Source organism: Micropterus salmoides, unplaced genomic scaffold, assembly GCF_014851395.1.
Source record: "Micropterus salmoides isolate LMB-PRFRI ecotype aquatic unplaced genomic scaffold, ASM1485139v1 Ms_hic_scaffold_3, whole genome shotgun sequence".
Lineage (NCBI taxonomy): Eukaryota > Metazoa > Chordata > Actinopteri > Centrarchiformes > Centrarchidae > Micropterus > Micropterus salmoides.
The window spans coordinates 9,600,275-9,628,175 of record NW_024042261.1 but is presented as its reverse complement, the minus strand read 5'-3'; the positions used below and the strand labels follow the sequence as shown (position 1 = coordinate 9,628,175).

The 27,901-nt window shown below is 42.9% G+C and overlaps 1 protein-coding gene across 5 annotated transcripts; it reads left to right on the top strand.

Moving 5' to 3' along the window:
- Window positions 1-885: 885 nt before the first annotated feature.
- Window positions 886-27,901, top strand: zgc:165508 (uncharacterized protein LOC100101652 homolog). 5 transcript variants are annotated; one of them, XM_038694291.1, is made up of 6 exons: window positions 886-1,453; window positions 5,590-5,729; window positions 13,746-13,839; window positions 13,923-14,105; window positions 21,367-21,498; window positions 23,115-27,901. In XM_038694291.1, exons 3-6 carry the CDS (start codon window positions 13,770-13,772, stop codon window positions 23,786-23,788), a joined length of 1,059 nt encoding a protein of 352 aa, XP_038550219.1. In that variant the 5' UTR covers window positions 886-1,453; window positions 5,590-5,729; window positions 13,746-13,769; the 3' UTR covers window positions 23,789-27,901. The 5 variants fall into 5 exon arrangements, with proteins under 5 accessions (XP_038550219.1, XP_038550218.1, XP_038550216.1 ...); XM_038694290.1 differs by lacking the exon at window positions 5,590-5,729; XM_038694288.1 differs by lacking the exons at window positions 886-1,453; window positions 5,590-5,729 and adding an exon at window positions 1,937-2,103.

Here is a 27,901-nt window from a genome sequence, read left to right as displayed (position 1 = left end):
TGGGGAATATGGTTCATAGCTTTTAAGCACCTTACATCATCCTGTTTTGAGGATGAATTTAAAACATATAATAGACATAGTGTAGAAGCAGTGGCATGGGTCAGCACCTCTAACCCAGCTCTCCGTGGGTCTATATTTAGAGGCCTGGTGCGCGTTGAGAGAGACGGCGGAAGAATGGCTTGGAGACAAGAGTAGGTCGCTTACAAATAGGCCACAATAGGCCTCACGATAGACCTTTCTTTTTTTTTATTCACGCTCTCTCAGAATGCGTTAGCCTATAATGGGTTACTTTGGCTGAACGTGCATGAACAGAGCTCGTCAATGCTTATTTTTAGAAACGTTGCCTATATTTGGGCGCGGGGAGCCTGCAGCCAGGCCACTTACAAAGTGTGGGAGTATGAAATGAGGTTCTGATGTCTTGAAACCTGTCAAGCCGCCTGTGAACAATGTCACTTTCCTCACATGTGCGTTTGCAGCCATGACAGGATGGTCCAATTATTGCATCACTGCACAACACCGTGTATAAAGCCTGCGGGCAATTTAAAGCCCAACACGACCTTTTCTCCCCCGGACTGTAACATTGTTCTGGACAGGAAAAAAGGAATTAATATCTCACCTTCACAAGTGACTTTTGTTGCTCTGCATCATAACCTGCTCCAGGCTGTCATCAACTTTAATATTTTCGTTTTTAGACCTGTTGAAATATGCAGTATGTTCCTAATTTGTCATTATGTCAGCTGATGTACAGATGAGCAGAAATGCAATCCTTGGTTGACAACTTGCTTCTATTGTGTGCGCACCGTTAACTCCTCCCTTTTCCCTATGTGGCATGCAAGGTGACACCAGCCAATCACATCTCATTCCGCTTCTGCCTAGCAGGGAAAACGCTAAGAGGAGGCGGAAACACATTTGGGCTGTATATAAGCAGTTAAGCGGGGTTTTTGTATCAGTGTTACCCTCCAATTATTTGCTACCTGGCCGGGCGAAAGCAAGAGCGCACACTGAGCGCACAGGGACCGGAGACCCGTGCTGGTTTGAGGTGTGGACTTGACCGTCAGTGACCGAGAGGGGAAATTCCCTGCCCCTGCAGTTACCTGGCCGGGACAGAAACCCATGCTGCCGGCGCCGCTTGACATAGCGCTGTCCGTCCGCGGTGGTGCTGAACCACGGGACACGACCCTTCAACCTGTGACGCAGAGCTGAAGCTGATCCAAGAGAGAAGACTCCAACTTCTAAAGATAACAAGAACAAAGCTGCACAAACATATATGGATTTGAGGCAAGTCAAAAACAAAGAAGAAACCGAAAGCGCGGAGCAGAAGTGATGGCTGGACTTCCCCCCGCCCCCGGCGTCACTCCGAAGGTCTGAGCACAGCAGCGCGCTGCCGCTTCGTACCGTAACCCAGCGGAGCCTCCGTAGCTGCGGAGAGTGACAGAGGCTTTCGATCAGTGAGGTACGCTCTTGCACAAAGAATTTAGGAAAATACATTTGATAGATTGCTCCCCTAAAAGGCTCTACATGCAGCTACGAAAATGGGCTGTATCAGCTCCAAAGCGCCAGTTGGTAAGAGTTGTTTTAATCTGCTCTCATAAAAGCACGCTGGAGGAAGCCTGGATTTTTCGCATTTGTTTTGCTGCAGCCTTTCGCGGGTGCAGAGGCTGTGGGTAAAATTTGTTGGGTGCTTTATAGTGCACAGCATGCTGTGCCCGAGATGTGAGACATATGATAGCGCTGCTGAGTCATATGCGTATGAATAAGGACCTTCACATATAACTCGTGTTTTAGATAGCCTGAAGTTATGACATTTCAATCTATTAGAGGTGAAATGGTGTGTGTGTGTGTGTGTGTGTGCGTGCGCGCAGGGGTACATTTTAGTGGGGTGGCGGGGAAGAGCTTGAGGGGCTGGTGTCTGCAGCCTAAACATCGCGATGCAACGAGAGTTGCAAGGAGCTTTTTCGGTGAGCACGCCAGTCATAGGCAGAGAAGACTGAGGTGCTCCTGGAACCATTGAGGGATGCGCTGTTAAAGTGCTTTTATATTTATGACGAGAAGACTCATCCAGACACGATGGTTCTGACCGCGCTGACCCAGTTTAGTTGCAAGGTAGGACACCTCTTTGCTCGTATCCTCAACGCATGCGACCGAACAAAATCTTCGGGTTTATATTTTCTAAGAATTTCCGGATGATCTCTTCTTGGTAGAAAAGTAACATAGGCTACATAAATAAGTTCGCAGGCGCATATGTCCAAATTGAAACGGACTCCACGAGTGCTTCTATGCGCACACATTCAGCAATAGATCATCATGCTTGTTGCCAAGAAACAAGCTCCCTGCTGCCACCGCATCTATCCGCTCTCGTGATTGTTTACACCTTTGCTGTACGTGTCTCCCAGACGCTCCGCTGGCGGCTAAATTTCGCCGTGGGCCCCGTCCTCTATGTGCTACCCCGACCTCTGAGCGTGTCCCCCCCCTAGATATCCCCCATCCTGTTATTTATTTGACTGGGTCTCCTCTGTAGTCTCCATAAATCAAACCTGCCCCGCATACATATATCTTTCCATCCATCGCTCTCACACAAACAGAAGTGGTCGCTTTGTCTTTCTTTCTGGTGACGTAAATGTTGTGTGCAATCTTTCAGACTGTGATTTATCCGTCATATCCATGCTCACAGATCCTCTCCCCGCCTCTAATTGGTTGTGTAATCTGTCGCTTCAGTCACTTGATGATTATGGCGCCTTGTCTCCTCGTCGTGGAGTGCGTATGGACATGCCCTAGACCCATAAAAAGCACATAAAGCTGCCGTACGTTTCCGCACATTAATGTGTAATATACAGTGGGCCTAGGTCAATAGCAGCCACCTGTTTGACTCTCACATTTAGCCTGTAGCTTATATGTGTGACATCACACTGCTGCTGGTCCTGACCTAATTGTGTTGATTCGCTCAAAAGTCTCTCAGTGAGCCCGAAAGACGCGAGAGAGAGAGAGAGAGAGAGAGAGAGAGAGAGAGAGAGAGAGACGCACGGCCGAGGTCTCCCTATCTGCAGTTTCCACGACAACGGGAACTACAGAGAGAGACCTGAGTAAAATGAATTGAATAAATAAATAAATAAGAATAACATGAGGACTGCAATACTCATTTGCTTTGAGGGAAGAGGACACACGTTTGGAGCCGCAGCTCAGTTTTAGAGAGATCACAGTAGATCACAAGGAAGGAGATTAATTAAGATAAAAAGACGTCGAACAAATTAACAAATTAGCCACAGTTGGAGGATGAACGCGGGGCCTCACAAGAGTTTCAGTCGTGTTCTCCAAGTGAGAAGGCTTGACTCGGTCCAAGCAATGCACTCTGTTGCGTGTGTTTATTTCCACTGGATTTTGATAGCCTACTATAGCCTACAGCCATGCCACTTAAATTTCATCCCTGGTCTGACTGAGGGTGACTACTGCAAAACCATGGCTACAATGACGTGTCGGACATGTGCATTACATACATGCAACACATTTCTCTAGAAGCGCGCGCAGTGTCGTTTAATTAGGTTACTGTGTGTCGCAGTAATGAGCAACAGACCTGGCCAACACACTCTTCGACTGGTAGGAGGATGATGTGTCGATCCATGCGAAAGGTGAGCATTTTCTGGCCATTAATTGCTGACGTGTCACCATAATACCTCTGGGTTTAGGCAAACAGCGGAGCTGCACAGCCTACATCCACCGGGATCCAATGACTGTCACATTCTGGACACCAATCTGCTATACAAAACACGTGCGCATCCTTCACAATACTTTTTTTGACCAAGGTGGCCTAGATTGAAAGATACAATACATCCCGGGCATCTCACCTTATCACACCCAATTAAACGGCACATATTGAATTCTGCTTGTGGGCAACCTGAGCTCAGCCAGCTAAACGGCAGGTCTATGACCCGGGGGTCAGTGATTGGCCTTGATATTGGACTCAATATTTGAGATGGGTGCTGGCGACTAATCGAGCGAGTCGTTTCTTTTCACAGGCAGTAACTAGAAACGCCTTCCTGCAGTGGAGGGCTGGAAAGAGGAGCCGGGCACTGACATTTAGAGACCCACCTCTTAATCTCGTTTTGCAAATCTGATTTGAAGAGTGGCGAGCAGGCGCAGGATTGCACGTGTGTGTGTGTGTGTGTGTGTGTGTGTGTGTGTGTGTGTGTGTGTGTGTGTGTGTGTGTGTGTGTGTGTGTAGGACCGAGGACGCCTTCAGTACGTGGCGATGGGAGCTGTCCAGGTGCTGAAATGTTCTGCTGCACGTTGCGCTGTAACTGTGCGTGGCTTCATCCATAGGAGCAGGTTTATAACCACCTCTGGTCATGACGAGGGCAGATGGGTTAAACTCTCGTAGGCTAGTCAACCTAATAGCATATCTGAAGGCAATTATGTACAGTGTGCAGCCAGGAGGTTGCTTAGTGACATTTGCGCTCCACGTAGCGCCGCTGTTTGGTTGTGTTGATGACGTGGCCTGGTCACGTCAGAGAATGTGTATTAAACAACAGGGAGGTAAAAACGGCATAATTTCATCACAGGTATGTCCCTTATTCTGTGCTTTTTATGTCTTTATGCTTATTTCCGGCAAAGCAAAACTAACTTCATAAAATATCAAACAGGCTTGGGCTGCTGCCAGGGCCTTACCTGCATGACATGGCATGGCTTTAAAGTGCATGGAAGTAGACCTCCGCGACCCCCCCCCCCCCCCCCCCCCCCCCATGTTATCTCACTATAGTCTTTATAGAGTACGCTGCAATAAAAGGCTCTGTGAACGCTTAGCCCAACACTTAGACTTGTACCATACATAATAAAAAGACGGGTGCTCCAGCCCCATTATGTAATGCTTATAAACACTGCCTGAAAGTGTATGGTACAAGCCTAAAGATGCTTTTTAAGTATTATAGCACCCCGGAATACCGTAATACTAATTATGGTGCTGTAAAAAATATTTGAAAATGAAATCTTTAAACAACATCCTATTGAAATAGTTCTTTATTCAGAATAGTTCTTTATTCAGAATACTTGATTTTTCATATCAGACGGGTTGTCTTTTTCTTCACAGTTGCCTTCCACCCCCCTCTTTTTTATGTGCAGCCTGTGTATCTTTTTACAAGACCTTTAGGAGTTGGCCTGTGAGGCTTACGTTTATTTTAGGGGGCCGGCAATTTATGTAAGTGTTTGAATTTGGTTTTCTTTGGGGGAAACTGCAGTGAGATACAGCAACATTACATTCATGGTCATCGCCCCTCATTGGATGCCCTGGGGTCCGCGTGGAGGCATGGGCTGGCATGGTGATTGCAACGTTGACCGTAAAGCAACACGGAAGGATTAGCCTGATCCTTAAAATTTGAGTTTGTTATTCTTGCTCCAGTAATTAAAGGAATATTATGAACAATAGCGTTTTATTGCCACAGTAAAGTGGATGCGTTGTTGTCATAATATTATTTTTTTTCTTTATTGACTTTTTCATTCATTTTGGAGCGAGAATATCGTGTGGAGCTACTATTATTTTTTTAGATTGCTCATTTGCTATAATCTTTGCTTATAATCACGTGGCTCTCTTCCTCCTGACAGTGGCGGTTGACGGTTCGTTGCGCGTGGACTGGAGCGCCGCAAGCTCCTTGTCAGACCTCGCGCTTTTGGGGAGCACGCGGACCTGCTTGGCGCGCAGACTGATTCTGACAGCACCTTTGGGCGCACTGGACTTCAGCGAGGTGCCCTTAACGCTTTTTTAAAATTTATTTCAGCTTGGTCTGGTTTTGTATGGAAGCCTATAGGGAACTCTATTAAAATGATCACCTAAACTTGAAAATGAAAATGTAATTCCACAGTAATTATAATTGTTCACATTGGCTAGGTATGTGTTATTTGAGTAAAATTATAAATGAAAATACAATTATCCAATTTAGCCTAATTTTCCATTTATGCAAGCATTATTTAAGTCACGATTAAAATCAAAATGCAATTTTCTAATAATTTGAATATTAAAATGACATTTGACATTCAAAGACTTAACCTGCTGTACAGTGGACAATATTCAAATGCAATAAGCAAACCAGCACTCCCAGTCTTGTGCATTTACATTTAGACGTCACCATGCTCTTTTGGTGTCAATATGAAAATGACAATGTAATCTGTCAGTCCTGTCATCAAGGCGGGTTTTGAATTAGGATGTCACGTCCTTATTCAGTGACTTAGTTCATTAATATTTACAAGTTCGGCTTACCTTGTGACCTGGACACGTCCATCATTTTTCTAACCTACATAAGATGAAACAATGCCCACTTCCTTCTGACAAAAACCTTGGTGGCATATGACAGATTAAATTATTGTTTATCAAACCTCAAATGAGATGAGAGGTTGGAAAAACAATAGACTCTGCTGGAGGGGAGTGATTCTGGGGACTCAGTGATCGCTGTATTTCCCTGTAATGAAAGTGGCTTCCATCGGTCTTGAATGCTGTGTTCAGTCCTGGTCTGGCCGTTTTCACGGGAAGGCTGCTGAGCCCGCTTCCATTGCCCACTCGCCTGGCTTCAGTTTTGATGTCCATTCCCTGCTGGGTGCACCAGCCCCGGGCCTGAAAAACCTCCTCCTCGTGGTGATCCAAAGCTGCTGTGCTAAGGGTGTAAACTGGCTGACTCTGGTGCTACAAGCTTCAAGGGTCAGCTAACTGCTACTAGCTTCACAGCTAACTGTGCTAAGTAGCTAAAGCTACAGTATTTTTGCAACAAGTAAAGCTATCTGTTCATCAAGATACTCAGTAAAGCATCAAGAGGGCATCAGAGGGAAAACCATAAAATATATTTTTTTCCTAAATAGAATCAAGATTTTAAAAAAATCAGTAAATTAAGCTTTAAAGTTTTTTTTTTAATTTGTGTTTGTGTGTACAGTAATCAGTGAGGCCCAACCTGCAGAGACACTCCACTCCGGTGATGTCTATTGTTTTTCGTGCCCAGGTCAGTAGGTAGGTAGAACTCGTAAATGTTAATAAACTAAGTCACAAAAAGAGAAGTAGCATCCTAACTGAAGACCCACCTTGATGAGAGGACTGACAGTTTGCAATTTCATTTTGACTCCAAAGTAAATGCAATAGACTGAGGGGCTGTTTCACTTAATGCATTTGAATATTGTCCACTGTGCTGCAGATTAAGTCTTTTCTACATGGCAAATGTTGTTTTCATTTTCAATTTCAAATAGCGTTTTAATTGTAATTGTGACTGTAATAATGCTTTCACAAATGGAAAATTAGGCTACATTGTTAATATTGCATTTTAATTTAGCAAGTTTGATCTAGCCTTTGAATCTTTTCCACTTTACATTAGGTAGCTGTACACAGCAGCTTTTCCATTTTCATTTTAACATGGTCATAATATGCTTATAATAGTATGTGAAAATGCAAATTGAATTATTGCATTTTCATTTGTACTCAAATAACTCATGCCTATGTGGAAAATTATAATGCTATTATAGAACTATTTTAATTTTCAGGTTTACATTATCATTTTAATGTATTCCCCTGTAGGCTTCCACAGAGTTTATAACATAGCCTAGCTCCACTGACACTTTGTTCACTGTTTCCTCTTTGAGAGACTAAACTATAGCCCACGTTTATCATTAAAACATAGCTTATGCCACTTTATATTTCTAAGTGCTTGAAAATGGATAATTATGATTGAAATTAAGGAAATGATGCATTCAATTTAGTGTAAGCGTGAAGGCGCCATTTAAGCGAACAGGTCCACTCATACAAAATGTACATTTTTGCATTAATTAGATGGTGGGAATCTTTTACTATCTTATTAGTAGGCTCATGGAATCAAATGTTTCAAACTTGTATCATCATTTCTAACAATAAAAGGGTTAATAGAGAATTTCTGACACAACTTCACCTACTTTCAAGATCCATGAATGGAAATAGTACCATATGCCAAAACCAAAAACAGTAACTTGGGCTAAAAAAACAAGCTGCTGATTACTGCATTATATTCGATCATATTTTTATATTCTGAATTGTCACCGGCCACATGAATTTTGTTTCCCTTCATATAACTAAAGACATTTTCGCCATAAATTGGTGCAGAAAATGTCTTTAGAATGCAGGAAAGTAAGAGTTCAATGCTCAAAATATTCTGTGGGAGGACCCCCCCCCCCCCCACACACACACACATTGAATAGCCTATTCCATCAATGAATATTTCTTCTAAATAGCATTGGAGTATCTTCTTGTCTTCTTCTTGTGACTCCAATATTGTGCATTATCACGTCTCGCGGACTAAGTGTTTCGTCAACCTGCTAAGTAACTTAACAAAGATTAATTAATTAAACAAGGTAATAAGCAAGTTATACGGAGACAGTCTTCTTGTTCCCACAAAGGAATGTGGGCTGTCCTCCTTTAAGGTAATTAAACAAAGAGGAAGGTCAGTTGCCATGGTTACGTGTGTGGAGGGGCAGTTTAGGGTTTCCTGCCCTCCTTACAAAAGAGTTCTGATAGGCTGTTCAGGAGAAAGTTAGTTTCTGGTTAGTGTTGATATTGTCATTTGAACAGTCAGGGCATCGAGTCTTAGCTTCGTCAGAGGTGGTAGGTTTTACGATCTAACTGCCCAAAACAGCACTTACGGAAAGCAAACCTTTCACTTGATCAGGCTGTCTGTAGAGGGGGAAATATGTCAACCCCCCCCCCCCCCCCCCTTTCCTCAGGGAGAGACAGAGATTTTTGGAATCTCATAATCGCATAAAATAATTAAAACACTGGCTGATCCACTACAACTGTATGTACTTGTAGATGGGCCTATACACGGTGCTACAGATTTATAGCTCCTCGGGTAGGTCTCTACAAAGATTGTGTGATATATTAACTTAACAATCACCAAGCTACTAACAGCCTACTGTACTATAACATAGTCAGGTACCTACCAGGTATGCTTAATCAGAGATTACAGTCTCTCAGTAATTTGCCGCATGAAGCAGAAAATTATTTTCTCAACCCTTCCTGGTTTAATAATTACCTTATTAATCAGTCCTTCCAAATAATTTCTGTGTGTTTCAACCCTGAGTTCTTTCTCCATTTTAGTTTTCATTAAGGTTAACCAGTTGGTTCAATTATTTGCCAGCCAGTGTAATTAGCAATTCATTTTTAATTTGGGATTTTAAATGGAATCTCAGTGACACGGAGTGTCAAAATACACAAAAGCTCTACTTAGACCGTGTATGAATGGCTGGATCAACTCAGCTCTGAGATGCTACATTTGTAGTGGCTCCCTTGAATGTTTATTTGAGTTCAAAAGACCAAAGAAAACACATTTTTCTTTGACTGTTTGCACCAGCGTTTCTGGACAGTTAATTGTGGGGTTTCATATGGCAAATAGCCTACAGGTGGACTGAGGCTAGCCTGTTTCCAAGACCTACAAGAACCCACCTTGTTGTAGCAAATAATTAAATAAGATATAAAATAAGAAAAGAGGGGTTATCAGGGCACTTTGGTAAGGGTGGTGGCTCTACAAGAACCCATCATAAGCCAAGAAGCACCCAAAACAGGTTCTGCTGTGGTACATGCTATTTAATGCTACGGTTAATAGCCTGCTGTTTTTGTGTCTAGAAATAATCCTGGACATTAAAGCAAAGCACTGCCGGGGCTTTTTAAGCAATGCTCCGGTGCTGAAGTTAGTGGGATACTTATAATTGGTTTAGAGATGATGATGACGATGGTAATGAGAATGATGAATCCACCTTGCCTCTTTTATCCATCAGTGCGCACCATCTGGGTGTGAATGTGATGTGTCGCAGTGAGCCAGCCAGGCGACGATTAGCAGCGCCTAAGTGATCCATTATGAAATGCAGCTTCTCACTCTTCATTGGCAGACCTGTTATTGAATCCAGGGCACTGTGAGAGACAGGTTGGCTGGAATGCTGATCTTATTACATCTCTTTCACAGAGGAAGGACTCTAATGCGTTACACTTCAGGGACCCCCAAAAAGACACACATTAGCTAGCCTATATTTGGTCAGATTAGGCTTTAGGAAATGATTCAAAGTTTAGTTTCTTTGTTGAAGAAGTGCTGGAGTCACAATTGGTAGCCTACAAAATAAATATTTGGTCAATTTGCAAACCTGTTGGTCATGGAACAAAAAAAATTCATATTTTCAAATAGATATGTGGCATTTTTCTGCTTCATATTTAATGCCACCAAAGGGATTAAATGATGCACATGCCTAATCTCTGACGTGTTAGCTGTGGCATCTCTGAGCAGCAGAGTCTACAGTGAATGAAGGCAGGAAGCCACGTGCAAGAGGCATTCATTTGGGCGTTGTGGTCGTCGGTCGGTGTTGACATCATCAGTGAATCAGGCATGTACCAGGAGGAATTGTTCCATGGTGACCAGTTGCCATAGAAATGTTCCCAACGTGGAAAAGTTGCGAGATAGAGAGAAAACAGAGAAAGACAGAGGGGTACGCACAGGCGGGCAGAAACGTGGTATGTCTAGGGAGGACAATGATGTTCAGGTTATTTTCCACCTGGGAAGCAGATATCACGCCAGTCTGTTCCACTGAAACCATTCACGGCTTGCCTTCTCATGTCAATTTTGATGATGGCTTCTGTGTATGCCCGTTTGTGTGACAGAAGAGCGGGCTGCTGCGCACGGAGTCCTGTCTTGTATTTCAGCGTGTACATTGAGCTATTTGACTCAATCTGCCAGTTCAACGCCACAAATTAGATTTCTGATGTGATGTTATCTTAATCAGCCCAAACAACAGAGCAATAAATATAAATGCGTCATAGCCACTTCAGGCTTAATCACATAAACTAAGCATGAAAAGGGGGTTATTCAATTAGATATTACAAATTTATTTTAACAGATTTAAATCCCAATTTTAAATACAGCCACAATACGAAAACACACATACTATCAAAAAAAACTAGAATCAAAACAAAGAGGGTGTGTGTGTGTGTGTGTGTGTGTGCGTGCGTGTGTGTGAGTGTGTGTGTGCCGGCTTCCAGGTGACTCAGGCAGACACCGGTTTTATGTCACACTCCCACTGTCTCCTAACATGCCTGTTGTGTCGAGGAATCTGTTGTGTTGTTCTCTGCGCTGTCTCCAAGCCGAATTAGTGCGCCGCACTGACTCACTGAGACAACAGTAAACCAATTATTTAAAAGCCAAAGGTGAACCTGAGCATCATGACAGCCCCGTCACTGTCTGTGTTCACCAGACCTTGAAGATTTACGACTTTCTTGACATTACGTGTGTATTAGTGTGATGTTATTGCGATCCTTACGAGGGCTAAACATCTTGACTACTACTTGACATGAATCGTTCCTGTGTGATAACAAGTGTGCTACTGTAGGAGATTAAAGATTGAATTTATGGGTTATAATATTTAGGAATATATGTATTGTGCATGTTGTTCGGAGTGTGTGATGGAAAAGATGCGGCACAGCAGTCTAATTGAAGCGGCCCATGTCTTCCTCTGTGCTCGCTCTGCTGTTCAGTAGGGCAGTGGGGGAGCATGGGGGGAGGATGGGGGGAGGGGAGCAGAGCCGGCAGCCAGCCATGCTGTTAACCGGAGCTGCGTGGCAAGGTTGGACCCGGTGTTTAAAAGCTCATACGGATATATTTTAAATGAAATACATTAGAACATTTTGTGCCTCCAAACTCCAGAAATGACAAGTTGTATTTCCAAATATTATTCTTTTCAGGGTAGAAATGTCTCTGAAACAACATTTATATCTTCATGGGATACTCCACTGGAAAGAAATAGCATTCAAGTTTAGGGGCATTAAGCAGGGTAAGACAGGAGCTTTTGAGTTGGATATCCCTGAGGATGTCTAAAATCCTCACACACCATCCTGAAATGACTTCTCTGGGAAACCATACTAAAACAAATAAAGCATGTTCAGTTGTGGGTGGAAAAAATGACCTGCCTGACATCTGATTTTTAGTTTAAAGACCAATACAATATATCTTTATAACCCTTCTCGAGGGTATATGTCACATTATCTACAGATTATCCTCCCTCTGATCTGTGAGCTGCTCCCCGGCACAAGAGGATTATCACGCCTCGCGGCAGCCGTTGATGCCATCGCAAGCCCAGGATCCCCCTTCTCTCTTGCAGGGCGCGTTTGACAGATCATTTTGTTGTTGTTTGTTATTCGGCAGGTATTTTGTCGCTATTAAGTGGAATTGACAGGATAGGTCAGGGTGACGCTTCTGATGTGTTTCCTAATTCGCTGAAAATCCGACGTGGTCTGTTTTGAGTGGTGATTCATTGATGAAAGGTAGGCAAACAGGAAGATTTCACTTCAAAACGGCTCAATAATCCAAACACAGTATTATGTTTACTAGGGGTTCAGTTGTGGCGAGTCAAGTAGCTCTGTGTTGTTTCTCTAAATGAAAGCAGTTGAAACTAGAGCTTCAGAGATCTGCGGTCAATCACCACGGGACTGGACACAATCTGTACCTGTTGAGATATGCTTGTCTGCCTAAAATTAGTCATCAAATTGTTCAGTCAGCCAAGTGTGTTGATCCATATTGAGTAACAACATAGTAGCGTCAGCTCGGCATGTGGCCTTTGCTCTTGACGTGCTTGTTTCCCACATGAGTACAATAAGGCTATAAAGAGAGTTAGCAGACAAAGGGACTTGTCAACACCTGATCCTCCCTCTGTGGTTTGACTTTACAGAGCAGACAGATTTGATGGAGGACAAACTGGAAGGAGGGGGTCCATCTTTTGTCTACTGTCTGGTTCTGTTAACTCACAGAGGACAAATGATCTATCTGGCTGTCTGGGCACAGAGCTCTATCAGTTTCCTTTCAAGAAGTTTTCCTGTATAATTACTTGCATATTTGCATATTTTCAGCCACATCCAGCACCACTGGAGATGCCCGCTCGGGGATTGGCTATGTGCAGATAATGTGCAAAAATACAGCAACCAATCTAGAACCAGAGCTATGCTTTTTATTTTCTATGCCTTTTTGTCTGCGGCCATAGATACAAAACACAATGAGTTATAGCTTGAGTAGGGTCAGCTCAATTAGCCACCAGGTTAACATGTGGCTTCAACTGGCCACAAGTGTTGTTTTTTCTGTTTCTACTCTTCTACCTGAAATAATATGCAAATCAGATGTGCTTGAAAAAGACAGCAGCAATTGGCTGAACAGTAGTTAGGTCGTAATTATTTTTAACTTTAAAGGAGTTGTTTAGCATTTTGGGACAACAATTAGTTGTTGTCTCCGCTGGTTGCTTGGTAATCTCCCAGGGATACCAAGACTCCAGGAAGTCACTGCACCCAAGAAATAGTCAAGCACATAATTTGCTGTTTTTTACACTTTCGATTTATGGACAAACTATATAAAACATGTTAATGAACAACACGAGAGTGGTATCGTTTTCATCTAACTTGTGGCTAAAAGTGAATAACTGCATTTCCCAAAATGTCAAATTATTCTTTTAACATGTTATACCATGCTACATAACATGTTTAGCTTAAATGATTTAATATAGTCCTATTTATCAGTAGCTGTTGAAATAATCATTTTTCAGCAAAAGTTAGTGCCATGCACATACATGCCGCGTGTGTGGTTGTTGGCACGCAGCTTGTGACTCATTAAAAGCATTGATTGTTGAAAGAGAAAATCCTTCACATTCCAAGGCCCTTCTCCTTGCTCACGTTCATGCTGAGCTGAGCTACTGTACCTGCTTTCCCCCAACCCTTATCTTTCTTGTTGTTTCAGGTGAATGTTGACGACACCATTGAAATGTTACCAAAATCAAGAAGAGCTCTCACCATTCAAGAGATTGCTGCATTAGCGCGATCCTCCCTGCATGGTGAGTGCAGCATTTAACACATAAAAATGTGTAACCGTCACAAAGATTATGCTGCACCTTAACCCCTAGCTTTTTCCTTGCAGGTATTTCACAGGTAGTGAAGGATCATGTGACGAAGCCTACAGCCATGGCTCAGGGCAGAGTGGCACATCTGATAGAGTGGAAGGGCTGGTGTAAGCCTATAGACACTCCAGCAGCCCTGGAATCAGACTTCAACTCTTACTCCGACCTCACTGAGGGAGAACAGGAGGCACGCTTCGCTGCTGGTAAGACTTCTGTCGTCTGTTTGTTGAGACTTGTTCATTACATCTATATTACAGGAAGAAACACCTGCTACACACTTTGCTGCACTCAGAGTTCAAGCTGAAAGAGAGTTTTTGAATGCACACAGTCCAGCTGACAACAAATACAATGAAGAGATGACTCACACACCTGGGGCAAGAGAGCTTATGGAAATCTGCAAAATAATTATAAAATATCACAGGGGGTATCCTCATTAGATGAAAAACCACCTTAACAGAACAGTAAACATATGTAAAAAGGAGGAGATGAGTATTTATATCACATGATCACTAATTACAGTGTATTAAATCAAGATGCTGCATACACTGAGATAATTAAAAAAATCCCATTTAGCTTCTAACAAGCTGTTTTTTTCACAATATACACAGTGTATGGTTGACTGAAAACTCATTTTAACACAGGTTAGGAAATAGAACTGATATCAGAAGGATATTTAGAGGCTGGTTGCAGACAGAAACTTTCAGTTCCAGCCCATTTATACCTGCTTAACATGCACTTTGGATATTTTATCTGCATAAAGAAAAATTCCTGTTCATGCTAACAGATCGAATTGCAATACTATTGGATCAGTTAGAGCACATCTAGAGATTATTTGGTTCACACTGTGATTGGATCTGAGCAAGGTGTAAATGCAATTAGTACAGTTTGTCCAGTTTGGTTCTGGCCAGGGACCTCAACCGCATTCCTCACCCTTTGTGTCTCTCCGTATGTTTCCTGATATGATTCCTGAGATAACACATTAAACGCTATAAAGTGCATCACTCTCAAGTTTTACATTTGATTTGATTCCACCATCTAGTTAAATAAATCTGTGTTCATTTGTACGTCTGAACAACAAAAGGGCTACAAACAACTTTCTTCATTTATTGGAAAGATTTTTCTTTTCAGGATCTGTTATTTTCCCCATTACCTTTTGTTATGGATACATTAAAAGTCGGAGCGAGTTGGAGAGTCTTTCTGTCAGCAAGAAACACTTTTTATATCATTAATCGTCATTTCCATTTAGTCATATTTGAGGCTGGTCATTCCTGAGCTTTGGCTTTGAAATTGGTTGCATCATTTCAAATTGCCCCTGAAACATTTAGCCTAATAAGTCATTTTCAGTGTATAACATGATTATGCATTCACAATCAGAATATGAGTAAATACAGATAATGAATAAATAACATAATGCATTCTGACAGTAGAAATGATCCTGGGCCTCTGAGCAGGACACACTGTAAATACAGAATGCTGGTGTGCAGGTGTTTATTAAACAGATGACAGCTACAGAGAGAAAACATGATGCTCTGCAGTGACAACTGTGAGCCTTTATTAGTGTCAGCACAGTGCACATGGGTGCATTTAGAAACTCCATCAAAAGTCTCTACAGCTGATAGAGCATGACGTCGCATTTCTCTAAAAATATATTTTCTCATTTCATTTCTTCTCTCCTTAGTTTCCTCAGAAGAGACGCAAGTGAGGCAAACATGGCCGCAATTAAGAGTCTTCCGGCTATCTCAAAGAGCTTTGAACAAGCCCTTCCTTGGCGAAAGTAAAATAAGTAGCCTCCAAAGAGCAGAATTGCTTCACTGGATGTGGTCCAGATCCAGTCCACCTTTTGTTGAGGTCACAGTGCAGGCACAACCAAGAAAAGAAGATGTTACTGTAATACCAGGTGTAAACGCAAAGGCCCATGATCAGATGTCATTATCCAGATAGTTTCCAGACACAGATTGCATGTTACACCAGGTGGGAATGAGATGTTTGATCCTGCAGCTGATTTGCGCAGCCACTTTCATTGCCCTTAGTTCTTCTCCTCCACACATGGTTTGTTTCTCACAGAGCACCGCTCACCCACAGCTCATCTGTCTCCTCCATCTTTTACTCACTCACCTCATCTTTTACTTTTCTTTCATTCACTCATGGCCCCTCTATTCATTACCTCCTTCTTCCTATTAACACCGTCCCTCTTTTAATGTTCTTCTCTGCCCTCTGTCTCTTTATCTCCTCTTTTTCTCTGTCCTTTTCAACCTGTCCCTCCTGCCTGCTCTTCCCTACAGTCTCGCGCTCGCTCCCTGCAATGCAGACTCTCAAGGTTAATTTGCACAGTAAGGTTTTGCTCCTGGCTTGTGCCACCGTGACTGAGCGATTTTCCTCTGTCCCTCCTCTCTTCTCCTTTCTTTTCTCTTTAATATCGTACTATTTACATGACTTCTCTTCTCATGTCCCTATCTTTGTGATCCATTATCACAATAAAGGATCCATTTCCATGTTCTTTGGTTAGGATAGTGGCTTTATGTGCAACTGTAATGATGATTCATACAACTGATTTATCAAAATGACAAAGTTCTTCTTTTGAATCACTCATTTCATAGATTTTTTAAATCATTCTTAACATCTCTATAGGTGGTCTTTTTTGATCCGTATGAACCTGGCCACTCATTGCATGCAGTACAGTAATTTATTAAGCCTTGCATGTGTATGGCACATAAACAGGGTCGAATCCTTAGCAAGAGTGTCTGATGCTCTGCACACCCTTTTGTTATATTTAATTTGTGTAAACTGACTAGCAGTGGGCTGGGTTGGGGAGTCATTACTACACATTGTGCTTCTCCATATCACTTCAACTTAACTCATCAGTGCGTCCATTCCATCAGGGAGCTGCCAGTTTTGCTGACTCCTTTTAGTTTTGTCAACTCTCCCCTTGTGGCTTGGTGATGGTGTTACTGTGGGCGACTGGACACTCTGCGTGAATGTCAGCGAGCACCTGAGTACATAAAGTGAGCATGTGCAAATGTGTGAAGTGAGTGTTTGGTGTATTTTAGTGTGAATGCAAGCTGGCATGACACACTGGTGTGTGTGTGTGTGTGTAGGAGAAGGCATCCTGAGAATTGAAAATGCAGGTCGGGTTATCCTGTTGATAGACTGACTTCTGCCAACACACACACACACACACACACACACACACACACACACACACACACACACACACACATTCTTTGAAGTTAATCCTGCTGTGTCTCACTGTAGTGCATTAAACTGGCTGCCAGCCTTGACTGACACAGAGAGAGGCTTTTGTCACTGTGTGTGTGTGTGTGTGTGTGTGTGTGTGTGTGTGTGCGCATGTGTGTGTGCATGTGCGTGCGTGTGTGAATGATAAAGGCAGAGAGCGTGAGTGAGAGAATATGTTGAAAGTACATGTGTGGATGGGTGTAAAGTGTGCGTATGTGTGTATTTGAATGGCTGTATTCCAGTTTCTGGTGCACTGTAGTGTAGCAGAGGTGCATGTGGCCTGACCAGTTTTACACTATCTCAGCAGCAAACAAGCCTGTTGCAAAATCTAAAATGGGAAATTGGCTTAAAGGTTGGAAACTAATTTACACACACAGCACAATCTGACTGCAGCACAGTGTGTCAATAATGAACACCTCTTCAATCTGCATCAGTTTATTGTGATTTTGCATATTTGATTATAAGTGGTTATAATCTATATTGTTTATTAAAAATGGATCACATGACTACGTATAATGTGAAAGGAGTAGCTCATAGGAATTAACCCACAGAGAATTACAGTTACCCTCAGCCCTACAGAGTGTTTTAACATCTTTTGGCTCATTGCTTTGTTTTTACAGCCTGCAACATAACTGCTTGGTTCACTCTCACTGCTCTCATCAACCCTATTTCCAGCTGCAGTTGGCAGCTGTTTTCAGCGAAAAAGCTTTGATAAACCAACTGTACATTACATGCTCGACACCAAACTGGCGGACAAACAAAGTTGGCTGCCAGCTGGTGAACAGAGTGGAGTCATGATATGTCACTGCTGCGTTTACAACTTGTTTCCACTCCTCCAAACAGGCAAAAAAAACAACAGTTAAAGTGAGCAATAGGCATTCAAAATGAAGATTATACAGTATCTCACAAGTGAGTACACTCCTCACATTTCTGTAAATATGGGATTATATCTTTTCATGTGACAACACTGACGAAATGACACTTTGCTACAATGTAAAGTAGTGAGTGTACAGCTTGTATAACAGTGTACATCTGCTGTCCCCTCAAAATAACACATCACACAGCCATTAATGTCTAAACCACTGGCAACAAAAGGGAGTTCTTAAAATGAGCTGACGTGCAAAATGTAAAACTGCAAACTGCTGTATGACGTCCAGCCTGCTACAGTATATCCAAATGCTATTCTTTTGTGCACAGACACCTTCAGAAAAAGTTATGTAGTCTTAGTTGTAACAGAAATGCAGTATGTGTGTGTGTATGTGTGTGTGCGTGCGTGTGTGTGTGTGTGTGTGTGTGTGTGTGTGTGTGTATGTGTGAGAGAAAGACAATCTTTCATTTTCAGATCTTAGTACATTTTTCACACAAGTTGGGTCAAAAGCACAGTTTGTGATTAGGGTTAAGATTACACCAATCTGAGCTAATGAAAGTTGACACTTCAATGCTATTCATACTATGTAAAAAAAAATAATCAAAATTTTTATAGAGAGGAGAACACAGATAGTTTTGTGAGTCTGTCTGTCTGTAGGCGTACCCTATCTCTAATCCCTTTTTTTGTGTGGTGTGTTGGTCAGTGACCTGAAAAAGTATGCATGGAGGTGAAACCTCTCCAGTTAAAGGAATCAGCCTGCACGGTTGCATTTGCCGGATGATGTGTTGTGTGAGGAGAGTACAAGGCCCATCTACAGTGGAAGATGAATGAGAGCATCGATCTCTTTCTGTTGGAGACTACGCTTGAATATTGAGCATTGACCAGAAACGAGTCAGAGAGAGAGCGAGACACAAAGAGAAGGAGAGAGTCAGAGAGATAGAAATCAAAATGAGGAGTGAGGGACAGGGCTGAAAGATTGCACGGTGAAAGCAAAGGGAATGGTAAGAATCAGGAGAGTAAGGTGAGCCGATAGAGCGTTTTATTGAGGGAGACGATGGGAAGAAAGGCGTGACCTGAAGGAGACAGTGGATGAACGGGGAGGAATACAAAACAGATGGAGGGAGAGGAAGAGGCTGAGGCGCAGCAGAGAGATAAAGAGAGAAAGAGAGAGGAAGTCTTATTCTCTGATTGGCCAGCTCCTGATAATGATTGGAGGTGATTGGTTACTTGGACCTTGAGGCTTACTGGTTCTGGCACATTCTGAGTCACCTCAGCCGGACACACACGCACACACACACGCAAACACACACATACATACATAGATGTCCTCTCTGTAGTCTTACATGTGTGTGATTTACATGCACATGTATGTGAATGTATGTTTGGTTACTAATAAAATATAGTGATTTATTAATAAGGTAGTGGAGGTTATAATTTCTAGGCAAATAAACACAAATACAGCCACCGATAAAATCCGATCACTTTTTCTAAGCTTGTGACATTAAAGTCAGTGGATTTACATACACACGTTTGTGTATGGCGACACAAACAGCTCACAACAGCATACACAAGATGTTGAAACACATCTGTGGCATACAGCTCTGCAATACATCAAATGAGTCTTGGAGCATGTAATGTTTTGTTTTGTTGACTCTGTAACAGAAAAGTTTTTGCTCAGTAGATGGGTTGTATTAGACTGCATTATACTGAGAAGGGCATTCAATATTCTTCCTCCCTTGGATGTAATCTGGGAGGACAAAACAGAAAAGAACTACTACAAAGTAAATTGGCAAATACTGTAAATTTTCAAATTCCAACCATGGTCTTTATTTACCTCAGCTTCTAACAGCGTTATGTTAGAGATTTTATTCTTAATTTATTGTTTCTGCTTCTCTACACACAGGGGGCGTCGATGTGTATTCATTCATTTATCATTCACTAATTAATTCCAGTTGTTCCACTCTGCCTTTTTGAAAGTCAACACGTCCTGCAGACTTTTCACATGAAATGTTTTCCAGCCTTCTCTCTTTTGGTAGGCTGCTTATGTGAAAAGAATAATGTAAGATGTTTTTTTGAATTTATAGTAGTTTAACATTGGTAGAGAAAAATGTCAGAAGACAAAAAGACAAAGAATGAAATGGTAAATGAAGGTAGAATCTGATTTGAAATGTACATTTACGAAGTGAGACATTATGCTACAGGTGATTCCACCAATGTTATTCCAATTTTACCCGCACTTTATTTGCTAGCTATGACTTGAAAACAGGCATATATGGTATAAAAACCATACTGTATATAAGAAGTGGATGTAGTCATAGTGACGTCACCCGTTGGTTTGTGGACTGCCGTTTTGAAGTCTCGAGTTTGGCCGATAGGGTGCCGCCATGTTGAGTTTTTCAACCAGCGGCACCGGACGTGACCATATTTGGACGAGACGGTGGAGCTAATGGCCGTGTGCGGCGCTAGTTAGCTTGCTTAGGCTTGGTGCATCTGTATTTCATGTTAACTGTCATTTTTTTGTCAACAGGGCTGATAATTTTGTTTAGCGAAGAACAGTCTCCAAACTAAATGTACTCACCAGAGAAAGTGAACAACCAACTCCTCATAAGGTTTTTTAACGGCGTTGGTTAAATTTACACAGTGCCGAAGGTACGAGTCACTCTAGCCTGATTGACAGATCGCCATGGTAACATCATAGATAATCTATTTTCCTCTAAATGGGACCAGAATTTACTAAATGAACATCATTTTGTTTTAAATTAGACTTGAAACTAGCGGTTGAAACCATAAATCCATTATGAAAGTGTTTACTGAGGTAATAAATCAGCTGAGAAGTAGGGTCATTTTATCATTATTACTAATGGAGCCGGACTTCTTTTTGCAACCAGAAGAGTCGCCCCTGCTGGCCGTTTGATAGAATGCAGGTTTAAGGGACAGTTCTCTGACCATAAGCTTCCTGTATGATAAAAACATATTATTTCAATGAAAATGTCAGTAGGGTTTTTTTTTTTCTTGACATTTTGGGTGACATACAGATTCTGTGATGTCTGTGCTTCTTCCAACATACTGTCTCCTGTCTCCTCTGCACTGGCAGAAATGCAACCTGCATAACAACACTATCGAACACTTAGCGACGGTCATGTTAAGTGCACCAGCCACATGACCGCTGAAGAACATCGATTGTAATGGGAATGCTGTCTCTGTCCAGTCTAATCCTACAGGGTGCACTGTTCATCACACAGACCTGCCAATCAACAACATCTATCTAACATGGAGACACAATGGCCTCCTTGTTATCATGCCGACCATGTATTTGCTTGTGAATAAGTGCAGCTTATGTGTGCATGTGCATGTGCGCGCAGGTGTGGCAGAGCAGTTCGCCATAGCGGAGGCTAAGCTGAGGGCCTGGTCCTCTGTGGACGGCGACGAGTCCAACGATGACTCATATGACGAGGACTTTCTGCCTGCCAACGAGCCCACCACACAGAGCACAGGTACACACACACACACACACACACACACAGAAATACAGACCACAATATCTGTGGTAAAGCAAAATCATATTTATTTCCTTCATTTTGTCCTAGTACTCCATCACACACCCTCTTCCCTGTCCACCTCTCTCTCTCCCTCTCTCTCTGTATCTTTCATTGTCCCAGTGCCCTAGTTTTCATCCTCTCCCAACATTTTTTTTTGTTCCTCCGCGCAATTTGATATCCCTCCTGCAAGTTTAATATAATTTCCTTTGCTGCAGAGACAATGTCTGTGTGAGGATGGTGTGTGAGTGGGTAATAAATACACAGAGTGTATTTGACCATGGCTGTGTGTAAGTGTGTTGGTGTGTGCATACTGGAGCTTTCATCTTGATTACACTGAACCACCAATAACCTGTGATGCAGCTGATAACATTCAGTTCAGTGTTACTTCTCTATCTTCATATATTCATCTGTGGTTTCTTACCTTCTGGCAAAGGCCATTTAGTAAACAGAGCCTCACACGTACCAGCTGATATTTTGCAGCTAGTTTCTTAGCACTACTATAACAAATTGTTTATTTTGTTACATATATCTTGATATTGTTGCATTTTTCCTCTTACTGTATTTAGCAAAAATATCATACTTTGGGTTCAATATCAAATTTATGTATTTTGTATCTTTTTTTGCTTTCTTTTTACTCACAATTTTCACTTCTGGTATGTTTCACACTCTTGTAATGCAGTGGATGATGTCTTTTCCATTCTTTACATCTAGATAGTGTCAGGTTAATGCCAAGTGTAGACACAAGAAAAACGGATTTGGACCCAGAATGCAGACACCAAGGTGGAGCAGATGCATTTGAAGTGTTAATTAACAGTATGTGAAAACCTATAACCAAGGTGAGGCAGGCAGTCCGAAACAATGCAAATACATCCAGACCGGAGCAGGCCACTATCCAAAGCAAACCGAAATCCAGAAATAAGTCTAAACAGAGAATGAGAAAACACCCCAAAACCATGACACATATTTCTTTTTAACCCAGTTGACGGTGAACTTTACTAGTTGCTACTTTATATCGAGTGCTTTGTAACAGTTATTTAAAACTGGTACTTTTAGCATGCTTTTTTTCTTCCTTAAATTGTGCTGTGGTTGCTTTTTAAAATTACAACATTGCCATAATTATTTGTCAGCAGTGGAAACTTGCTTGACACATAAATGAGTTTGGCTTCCTTTTGCAAAAGCAGAGCAAAATTATTCTTACAGGTACCCTGTGTAGTACGTCACATTCCATGTTTTTCAGCAAAATGCATTGTATAATAATAATATGACATGAGTTTCCTTCCTCAGAAATGACCTGGAAAGCATTTTTCTTATTTTAAATCCTCATTTTGCTTTTGCATTGCTACGTTTCTTGTTGTGTTACTGCAGCCAACTACTGATCTGTGGGAGAGCATGCGACTGTTTGCAGGCACACATGATATAGACCTGCTCATTAAAACATTGCTCTGTAGCGCCACTAGTGGTCAAAAACTCCCTAGGGTAAAAATGTAAATAATGAGTACAAAGAGTAAAGGCAGGAAACATTCTAGTTTCATCTCATGTTTCCTCTCTTATCGTTGTTTGTTTTTCTTCAGGCTCACAGTCTGTATCATTCCTTCTAGATGTGCCATCATATCCTCCCTACTTGAAGGATCTGATCCACAGCCAGGTTTGCCAACACCTGGGCCTGCGAGGGCCCTTTTGCGAAGGTGGAGGAGGAGGAGGAGAAGGTGGCAGCGGAGAGCCCTCCCCCACGGCAGGCTCCCCGGACACCCTGTGCTCCAGCCTCTACAGCCTGGACGAGCACCACCCGCTACTGCGGGACCTGGGCGGCCACCGTGGCACCCACTCCTACAGCAACGCCGCTGAGCTTGCCGCCAAAATCTTGTCTGCGCTGCAGGGAGGGGAGGAGCTGCTGCTGGCCCGACTTCAGAGGGCGGGGCAGAGCGGGCTTGTTGGGGGGGACAGCGGCTTCCACAGCCTGGGCGGGGGAGGGCGGGGCATCAGGCCCTGCGGGGGTCAGGACTCTCCTTGCTACTCCATGTCTTACTCTGAGACATACCTGTCACCTGGTGAGGACGACGACACCCCCTGCAAGGACTATGAGAGCACCATGTGCCAGGTACAGGCGGAGGGAAACGGAGTGGAGTTCCCGCCCGACTATGTCCCGCGCAGGAGGGTCTCTGACGTGGCCTCCTCCGGTGTTGTGTCTCTCGATGAGGAGGATGAAGAGGAGGAGGAGAGGGCAGGAGATCCAAACAACCAATGACTCCTCTCGTCTCACCTCAGTGTTTAATCCCTGTAAGTTCTTGGAGGGTTTTCGTTCCCCTCTCCGCCATGGCGTCTGAAATGTCTGAACCTCCACGCATGTTGTTTTTTTTCTCCTCTGACTGAAGCATAAATCATCCGTCTTTGCCTTACTTGCAGCATTTCAACTCCTCCTTTCCATCTCCTAACTGCTTTGTCCCCGTTCGATGCATTGACTGTATTTTCTTTCAAGGCGTCCAAACAATCTTTTTTATCAGTGTGAAAACAGGAGTGCTGGACTTACTCGCGGGTATGACGCTCACAGTTTTCAGCTCCGTCCTTACCTGCGAAGTGACTCTCAAAACGGACGCCACCAACAGGCAGACAGAATGACTGAGTCCAAAACTCTGACTTACCTTTGCATGTGTTTTGCAAGTGCTGAAATTGATGGGCTGACCCAGTCTTGAGCACGGTTTGTAATCTCAGCTGTTCTGTATAACCCCTCCCCCCCCCCAGTGTCTCCCATGGGAGGGAGGGTTGACACTGCGTCCTGAGACCTGGCCTCACCCCCCCCCCCCCCCCTTTCCTTTCCTTTGCAAGAGACAAAATAGCATCCTTTTGGGCATGGCTTGCTGAGTATGCCAAACTATTTAACCCTGTCACTACCAATTATGAGCAAATGCTGGAATGTCTTCAAAGTGACAGGACATAGTATGTATTTTAAAATAACAAAGTTTAAAAAAAGATTTGTCACAAATTATATGACAGAAATGATATGCTTTTATTGTACTAGTTTTCTATCACTCAAACATGTTGTCGTTCACATTATTCCCAATATCATTATGATGGACATCTGCCATAATGATCAACTATACCTATTGGACATGTTTGGGACCGGATTCGTGCATGGAAGACACGAGAATTTTGGTTGTCTTGAAAAAAACACAGCAGCAGCGATGACGACAACTAATGACAGAATGTTCCTGAAGTGACCCTTCGGCGATAGGTGTACGTCAGGAAGCGGCACAGCTGGAAAAGACAGAAAAGTTTTTTTTCTGTGAAGAGATGAGTTGCATCGGAGATTTTCTATATTTTTGTATGCGTTGTCTTGCTTTGATCTCTTTGCCTATGCGGCGTGCCAGTGTATGTGGTTTTTTGCACGAAGCTAACGTGGCTGTAGATTTCTCCTTTTCTTCGTTATCACTGTGTGATATAGTTTAATGGGAAAAAAAATAACAATACAAATGTGAACAAAAACGTTTTTTTTTTATTTCAATAGAGGATACTGTGACGCGGTTTGTTATTGCCATATGTCATGATCCTCATGAAGAGCTCTTGTTTTTTCTTTTTTCAAAAAAATTCTAAATGCTCTACTTTCTGTCCTCTCATACCGACTCCTGAAAAGCTTTGCCTTTTATTCTGTAATTTTCCTTTTTTCTATGATGTTTGCAAAATGGCATGTTTATGTCATTGTGATGTGAGGAGCCCTGTTGAGGTTCTCCCAGAGGGACTGTCATTCATACAACTCAGGAAATCCCATTGGACCAGAGCATCAGTGCGTCCCACCCGCACGCATAACACCACTCCCCTCTCATCCGCCGTGTGTGTGTGTGTGTGTGTGTGTGTGTGTGTGTGTGTGTGTGCTTGTGTGGGTGCATTTTTGTGTGTTTGTGAGAGAGAGAAAGCCTGGCTCGTTATTTTCTATAAATAATTAAAGCACAGATTCAGTCCCCGCATCCTTCTTTAATGTTGTTTGACTGTTTAGAAAAGCCTCAGTGTGCGAATCTGTGTGTTTGACGTTTTGCGCAAATGTGTGTGATTGTATGTGTGTGGCCAATTTGTACGATGTCAGCAAGCTCCTTAAGCTTGCACTGTTTATCCATTCCAAACCCCTCCAATGCAGCGATTCCCTTTAAAGCAGTATCTGGTGTAGCTGAGCTCTGGTTGGGGGTTGAACTTTTACCGGTGCTGGAGACTTAAAAAACATACATCTTGAATTTATTTTGAAAATACAGAAGGGATGACATGTTAAATCGGCTGACTTCTGATCTCAAAACGACATGAAAATGAGGAGTCCCAGACAGGAGAGTTGGAAAAGACAGCAACAACTCAGGGGGAACCATTGAAGCTGTGCCTTTCATTTGACACCTTTGACCTCCCAAGTTGCACCGTCATCATCGTCACACCCTACATGCTGTCACTCAGGCCATAGCTTGGATTCCTTCCCCTTCTCTCTTTTGAAATGAGTGCAGTGTAAAACGCCACTAAAATCAATTCAATAGCGACACCAAATATCCTGTTGCATCTCCTGTGTGTATTCACCCGCTGTAGCTGGAGGTTACAAGCGGGCCCGTTTGCGTCACTGTCCTTTTGGTTGACATTAAAAGCTGGGCGATGCTGGCGAGGCGAGGTTGTGCTTTTGTTCTGGCACGGTGATGAGAGCGCGCCATTGTTCACCCCCCACCCACACTGCTATTTATCAGCTCACTCTGTCCACCACAGTGCATTTGCTGTGTCTGTGTCTCTGAGTGTCCTCGTCCTCTCCTCGGGCGAGTGTGTGTGTGTGTGTGTGTGTGTGTGTGTGTGTGAGAGAGAAGACGGGCACCTTGGCGTGATGCGTTTTTCATTCACCCAGCTATCTTATACTGGACATGAGTGTGTTTTCATGTCTCTATCCTTGTGAGAAACATTTCGTCCTCGTAAGAATAGAAACAGAAGAATTCCTGCTGACAGACAGAATGTCTCCTCTCTCCATCTTTCCTCCTCATTCCTGTCATTTCCTGCGCATTCACCCTCCTCTCCTCCCGCCCCTCTTTGTCTCTGTCCTTTCCTCTTTGCCTCCAGTCCCCCTTCTGTCTCTCTTTCTTCCCCTCCCTCCATTTCTCCTCCCCTCCATCTATCCCCACAGGTGGCTCATTACATAACCAAGAGGACGTCTGAGTGCTACCTATGCCCACAGGCAATTAGCCCATGATTATAAAACCGGCTGACAAACAGGAGATGCGTATCTCTCTCCTGTCTGTCTTTTTTCCACCCTTGTGTCTTTTTTCCCCTTCACTCCATCTGCTCCCTCTCTCTCTACCCCCTCCTCACAGCCACAAGCTTTTTCTAAACGACATCTTTTGAGGTTTGCCGTCCCAGAAAACTCCAAGCAGGATTTTGGAAAGCAACGGGTGATGAAGGGGAGCGCTTCTCGCTTGCCACTCTGTTCTGGTAGTGATTAATATTTCGCAGCTCAACACCCCGCTGTCCTTGAGTCAGACAGATGTCTTTAGAGGGAAACATGTTTCTTTTTGTGTGAGTGTGTGTCTCCGGGCAGTCTGTTTTAGTTTGTTGCTTCAGGCAATTGCTGACATTGGATACTTATCAGAGAGAAGTGCCCCAGATTGCCTCTGTGAGGGTGTCTGTGTGATAGTGGTGGGAGAACCCAGCGCTATAAAAAGACATCAAAACATCTGTCGGACAGTGTCAAGGCAGGAGGGCGAATGAATATTCAGTTGGTGGTGGCACCCTGCTTAACACTATAGCCTACTTACCATTCTAGAACAAAGCTGAAGGGCCCAGGGACCGCTCTCACCACAACACCGGCCCCCAGCGGTGAATATTAGGACAAAACCTGTGAACATAACTGAGAGTCAGGGTGTGAAAACTGTTGTAGGAACTGAATATAGACAGTGTTGTCTTCACAGAGAGAGATGGTCTGTGTTTAACCCACATTAGCCTGATAGCCTCCACCATCTTAATTAAAATGTCCCACAGTCCTCTGGGATGTCGGGGACACACAGAGACACACGCACAAAATGAAAAGATCTTGCGAGAGTTCAGAGAGTAAAGCCATACAACTCACCCAAAAGAGACACAGACACTAGAACTAACAGGGTATAAAGAAAAGAGATTGCCCAAAATGAATGTAGGTCCTAATATGAGCATCAGTCAAACACACACACTTAACCATGTCCTCCCTCTGAAATCTCAATCCTGTCTTTCTTTTTTCCTCTTTTTTTTCCTTTTTAATACTTTTCTTCCTCTTTTGGCTGAATGTAATTATTTGAGTATTGGCACCTTGGATTTGAAAAATGAATCTTGTTTGCTGCATCTGAAATTATTTCGAGTTAATTAAATATTATTGTTCTTT